This window comes from Catharus ustulatus, chromosome 4 (assembly GCF_009819885.2).
Source record: "Catharus ustulatus isolate bCatUst1 chromosome 4, bCatUst1.pri.v2, whole genome shotgun sequence".
Taxonomy (NCBI): Eukaryota; Metazoa; Chordata; class Aves; order Passeriformes; family Turdidae; genus Catharus; species Catharus ustulatus.
The window spans coordinates 1,305,242-1,311,507 of NC_046224.1; the positions used below are offsets into that span (position 1 = coordinate 1,305,242).

At 48.3% G+C, this 6,266-nt stretch overlaps 1 protein-coding gene across 3 annotated transcripts in view; it reads left to right on the forward strand.

Annotated features, from left to right (window-relative positions):
• LOC116996015 (nuclear respiratory factor 1) overlaps nucleotides 1–5,865 on the forward strand; it is a 71,628-nt gene extending 65,763 nt beyond the window's left edge. For all 3 annotated transcript variants that reach the window (XM_033059181.1, XM_033059182.2, XM_033059179.1), the window contains exon 11: nucleotides 5,530–5,865. In XM_033059181.1, coding sequence (XP_032915072.1) covers nucleotides 5,530–5,693 — 164 coding nt within the window. In that variant the 3' untranslated portion in view covers nucleotides 5,694–5,865. The remainder of the gene's footprint in view (nucleotides 1–5,529) is intronic.
• The last annotated feature ends 401 nt before the right edge of the window (nucleotides 5,866–6,266 follow it).

The window sequence follows — 6,266 nt, forward strand, 5'->3', positions numbered from 1 at the left end:
CTTGTCTTGGAGAGCCTGGAACCTGAAAATACAGATTGTCCCTGAAAATACAGATTATTGTCCCCTCCTCTACCTCTTGAAGGCCTCTCCAGTCAGAAGAGGATGTTTTATCTTTTTTTTTTTTTAAAATCTTCTCATTTTCCTGTTGGTGCTGAGCAGTGCTGGCAGTAACTCCAGAATTGCACTTGGTCAGGGCAGGAATGGTTTTTGCTCCAGGATTCTGTAGGACCAGCTCCTTTCCTGAACTTTTACCTCCTCTAAAACACCTCCAGTGATGGAAACTTTGCTCCAGGGCTTGTCTGGGATTTTTCCCACCTCTTAAGTGCAGGTTTCCATCCTGTCTTACTGGAGAAAAGACAATCAGAAAAAATGATATTGCCTTGCTAAAACCCAGCCCTGTGCTCTCTGAGGGGCTCCCTCAAGTCCTTCTGCACTTTACATTTTGTCCCATAAAGAATTCCCAAGAGCAATAATTCTGAGCTGCTTCACCACCTCGTGTCCCTGCTCCTCCTCCATGCCCTGCAGATTTTTGTGCCATCACAACCTGCAGAGCCCTGAACCCCCCTCCACTTCCTTTGATTTTCAAGACTCAAGAATTCGAGTTTTTTTGGGATTTTTTTTTTTTTTGTCTAATGGATTTCCTGTTTTTAATACAACTGAAAGGGTCTGAAATCTGTGATTTAGATTAACATGTGCCAGCTGGATTAGGGCAGGTGCAGCAGCATTCCCATGTGGTTCCTGGTGCCTTCCCCTCCCCTCCCAGGAGTGGGATCATTCCTGGGTGTTGTTGATGGATTTTTCACTCTTTGAAGGGTGAGAAGGAGATAAAGCAAGGCAGAAACTGGCACTGGTGACCCAAACAATGTCCAGGGCATTTCTGATCCTTGTCCCCAATTCCCACCCAGCCAGCCTCGTCCCCTGGAGCCCTTTGGGGGGGTTCAGCAGATTCTGCCCTGCAGGATCCTCACAGGAGTTTCTTGTGCACTGTGCCAGCTGATTCCTTCATCAGACATGGTGTGACTTTTCACCTCTGAATCCTGGCTCTCTGCTCTCAGTCTTATCCTTGTTCTTCCATCAGCTGAAAGCTGTTTTCTGCTGGAGCAGCAGGGTTTTCAGTCCCTCCTCTGGCACTGCAGACACCTCTGGAGTCCAAATCTCTGATTCAGCCCCTCGTGTTTTCCTTGGGACTTCTCCACCCTCCTGTCCCACCCATTCCCCCCATGGCATCACCAGCCATGCCAGACCCTCCTTTTTCCCAAAGCCAGCTGATCCTCCACCAAAAACCATCTTTTTTTCCAGTGGATCCCATTCCCTGTTCCTCACAGCACTCCCCTGTTCTGTATTTTCCAAAGACTCAAAAGTTGGGGGTGGGTTTTTTTTGGGGTTTGGTTTTTTTTTGGTGTGTGTCTAATGGATTTCCTGTTTTTAATACAATTGAAAGGGTCTGAAATCCATGCTTTAGATTAACATATGCCAGCTAGATTAGGGCTAATCAGGGCCAGGTCTGAGCAGATGCAGCCTGGGGCCAATCCCAGCCCTGATTACGGCATCTCGGTGCTTTAATCGTCTCCTCCCAAGGGCGATCAGCTCTGCCCTAATGCCCGGCAGACTTTGCAGCCCTCTCCTGCTCTGCTGTGTCCCCACCCCTGGCAGGAAGGGCTGGCTCCACGTCATCTGCTGAGCAGATTTGTGTTAATCCCAGCAGAGCACTTCCCCAGGTGCCCAGGCTGGGCCAAGCCTCTGGAACCATCTCAGCCTTCCCAAATTCCTGCTGGGGGCTCAGGGCTGGCCAGCACCTCTGGGCAGTGGGGAGGGTTTGTGGATTGGTGGCCATGGGGGTGGTGGTGGCTCTGTCCCTTGGCTGTGCCCTGATCTGCCCTGGGCTGGCAGCCCCAAAGGGCTTAGGTGGGTCTGGAGCAGGGATTTGAGGCCATCCCAGGCCAGAGCTGCAGCTCCTGCTTAAACTGGGATGTTGTGTGCTCTCCTCAGGGGTCTGCACAGATTGTCATCAGCAGGGCTTTTTCTTTTCTTTTCTTTTCTTTTCTTTTCTTTTCTTTTCTTTTCTTTTCTTTTCTTTTCTTTTCTTTTCTTTTCTTTTCTTTTCTTTTCTTTTCTTTTCTTTTCTTTTCTTTTCTTTTCTTTTCTTTTCTTTTCTTTTCTTTTCTTTTCTTTTCTTTTTTTCTCTTCTTTTCTCTTCTTTTCTTTTTTCTTCTTTTCTTTCTTTTATCTTCTTTTGCCTTTCCTCTCTTCTCTTCTCTTCTCTTCTCTTCTCTTCTCTTCTCTTCTCTTCTCTTCTCTTCTCTTCTCTTCTCTTCTCTTCTCTTCTCTTCTCTTCTCTTCTCTTCTCTTCTCTTCTCTTCTCTTCTCTTTTTTCTTTTCTTTCCTTTTCCCTCTTTCCATTTATTCTGTAGCCTGAGATTCCCACTGACCAGAAAGCTCCCTGGGATCTGGGATCCTCCTCCTGCCTCTGCCATTCCTGGTGCTGAACACCCAACCAGGGAACCAATTCCTCCCTTGGTGCTTGGGAGATGTGGCCACAACCCCTGGGGCTGGGGGTGCAGGACCCTTCCCAGCCCTGGCAGGCTGTGGGGGCTGAGGGGAGGATGCTGGAGGTCACTCCCTGGCCAGCAGGATCAGCTCTGAGCTTTGCTGTCTGCTCCCAGAGTTATCCCAGGACACGGCGCCGCCGTCACCAACCCAGGGCTCTGCTCCCCATCCCCACCCCAAAGGGGCTGAGCTGTTTTTCTGGGAGCAGAACCCATCCAACCCATGCTGGTGCTGCTGCTGGAAGGATTTGTTCACCTCCAAAATCAGTTTTTTTCCCCCAGCAGAGATGTGGGTAGTTTCTGAAATGTGTAAATGATCTCACTTGAACAAATCCCCCTTGGCCAAGCCGAGGATGGAGGGCACAGGGACAATGCTGGGGTAGAAAATGGAATTTCTCCTCCCAACCCAAAGTTTTACCAGCTCCATCCTCAGCCTGGAGGCCTCTGATCCATTCCTGCAGCTGGGCCAGCCTTGGGAAAAGCTGGTTCTGCTGTGCTGGACCATCCATGGCTGGGGAAGGGCTGAGAAGGGGAGATTTCCTTCTTTTCTCTGATGTTGAAGGGGATTTCTTTATTTTCTCTGATTTGAGGGGGATGCTTTCCTTTCTCTGATGTGTCACACCCCTGTGAGAGCCTGGGGCCAGTGCCAGGAGCAAGTTTGGCTTGGCCTGGGCTTGTTGGTGCCTTTCCCTGTGCTGGAGGGAGTTGTGTTGGAGAGGGGATGTGGTGGGATCATGGATGCACAGCACTGGGATCCTCTCATCTGTCACTGAGAGTTACAGGGGATGGGGGAAGCCAAATGTCTCCCTTCCTCATCCCCCTGGTTCTCAATTCTGGGTAAATCCAGTGGGAATTGTGTGTAGGGGATCCCTGATGGGCTGTGGGGTGGCTGGGAGCAAAACTGATCCTGATGGGTTTGACTGAGCCCCTCCCTAAACGTGCCTGGGTTGGGTTCCTCCTCCAAAAATGAGATTGTTCCTTTGCTGCTCATCCTAATTCCCTCCCCCAAGATGCTCCCTCTCCAACCACACCAAGAGCCTTCAACCACCCAAAAAACCTCTCCAACCACCCCAAAAACCTCCCAAACCACACCAAGAACCTTAAACCATCTAAATAACCTCTCTAACCACCAAAAAAACCTCTTTAAACATCCAAAAACCTCCCCAACCACCCAAAAACTTCTCAAATCACCCCAAGAACCTCTGTAACCATCCCAAAAACTTCTTCAACCACCCAAAAACCTTTTGAACTACCCAAAAAACCTCTCCAGTCACCCAAAGAGCTTCTCCAACCACCCAAAAACCTGAACCACCCAAAAACCTCCTGAACCACCCCAAGAACCTCTGTAACCACCAAAAAACCTCTCCAACCATACCAAGAACCTTCAAACACCCAAAAAACTTCTGTAACCACCCAAAAAACCTCTATAACCACCCGAAAACCTCTTCAGTCATCCAAAGAACTTCTCCAACCACCCAAAAACCTCCTGAACTACCCAAAAAACCTCTCCAGTCACACAGGGAGCTTCTCCAACTACCCAAAAAACCTCTGTAACCACCCAAAAACTTCTTGAACCATCTGAAGAACCTCTGGAACCATCCAAAGAACTTCTGTAACCACCCAAAAACTTCTCCAACCACCCAAAAACCTCCCCAACCACCAAAAACTTCTTGAACCACCTCAAGAACCTCCTGAACCCCCCAAGAACCTCTGTAACCACCCAAAAACCTCCCCAACCGCCAAAAAACCTCTGTAACCACCCAAGGAACCTCTCCAACCACCCAAAAAACATCCCAAACCACACCAAGAACCTTCAACCATCTAAAAAACCTCTCTAACCACCCAAAACCCCTCTGTAACCAACCAAAAAACCTCTCCAATCACCCCAAAATCTTGTCCAACCACCAAAAAAACCTCTGTAACCACCCAAAAACCATCTCCAACCACCAAAAAAACCTTTCTAAGCACACCAAGAGCCTTCAACCACCCCAAAAACTTCTGTAACCACCCTAAGAACTTCTCCAATCACCAAAAAAAACCTCTATAACCACCCAAAACCCTCCCCAACCACACCAAGAGCCTTCAACCACCCAAAAAAACTTCTGTAACCACCAAAAAAACCTCTGTAACCACCCAAAAAACCTCTGTAACCACCCAAAAAACCTCTGTAACCACCCAAAAAAACCTCTGTAACCACCCAAAGAACTTCTCCAACCACCCAAAAACCTCTGGAACCACCCAAAACCTTCTCCAATCACACCAAGAGCCTTCAACCATACAAAAAACCTCTGTAACCACCCAAAAACCTCTCCAGTCATCCAAAAAACCTCCCCAACCACCCAAAGAACTCCTTAAACCACCAAAAAAATCTCCCCAACCACCCCAAAAAACCTCTGTAACCACCCAAAAAACCTCTGTAACCACCCAAAAAACCTCCCAAATCTCACCAAGAGCCTACAGCCACCCAAAAAACCTCTCTAACCACCCAAGGAACTTCTCCAACCACCCAAAAACCTCCTGAACCACCCAAGAAACCTCTCCAGTCACCCAAAGAACTTGTCCAACTACCCAAAAACCTCTGTAACCACCCAAAAATCTCTCCAGTCATCCAAAAACCTCCCCAACCACCAAAAAAACCTCTCTAACCACCCAAGAACCTCTGGAACCACCCAAAGAACTTCTCCAACCACCCAAAAAAACCTCTGTAACCACCCAAAAACCTCCTGAACTACCCAAAAAACCTCCCCAACCACCAAAAAAACCTCTCCAACCGCACCAAGAACCTTCAACCTCCCAAAAACCTCTTCAGCCATCCTAAAAACCTCTGTAACTACCCGAAGAACTTCTCAAACCACCCAAAAAACCTCCCCAACCACCCCAAGAACTTCTCCAACCACCCCAAACCCCTCCCAAACCACCCCCAGACCCCTCCCCCCGTACCCTCCCCTCTCTGACATCCCCTCTGTCCCCGGTGTCCCCGCAGGGCTCGTGCAGATCCCGGTGAGCATGTACCAGACCGTGGTGACCAGCCTGGCGCAGGGCAACGGGCCGGTGCAGGTGGCCATGGCGCCGGTGGCCACCAGGATAGCGGACACTGCGGTCACCATGGACGGCCAGGCCGTGGAGGTGGTGACCCTGGACCAGTGACAGCACCAGTGACATCCTGCTCCCATCTCCTCACCTCTCCAGGTTTTTTTTTTTGGTTTTTTTTGTTTTTTTTTTTCTTCTCCAGAGATGCAATCAGGTGGCATTTTGAGTCTTTTTTTGGAAACGAATTTTTGGTTTTTTTGTTGTTGATTTTTTTTTTTAATGAGAAAAATCGGGGAGAAAAAAAAAAAAACAACAAAAAAAAATAATCCTGGCGGAGGATGTGTGTAAAGTGATTTTTTTTTAGCGCCACTCTGCTCTCTCTCGGAGGAGCCAGAAGCCAAATTGTGACGGGACTTTGATTCCAAGAGGAGGAGGAGGTTGGGAAGAAAAGAAAAAATAAAGCCACCCTTTGTGCCCCTGTGGGATTGAGCAGGAGGGGCAGCACGGGCACCCTCATCCAGCACCGACCTCGACAGCAAATTAGGTATCAAAGATTTTAATAAAAACGGACTTTTATATTCCTTAAAAACCCACCCCGGAAAAAAAAAAAAAAAAAAAATTAAAAAAAATTTCAAAAATTTCGCGGGAATAAAAAAAAAAAAAAAAAAAAGACTCCTCTCCTGGGAAAAG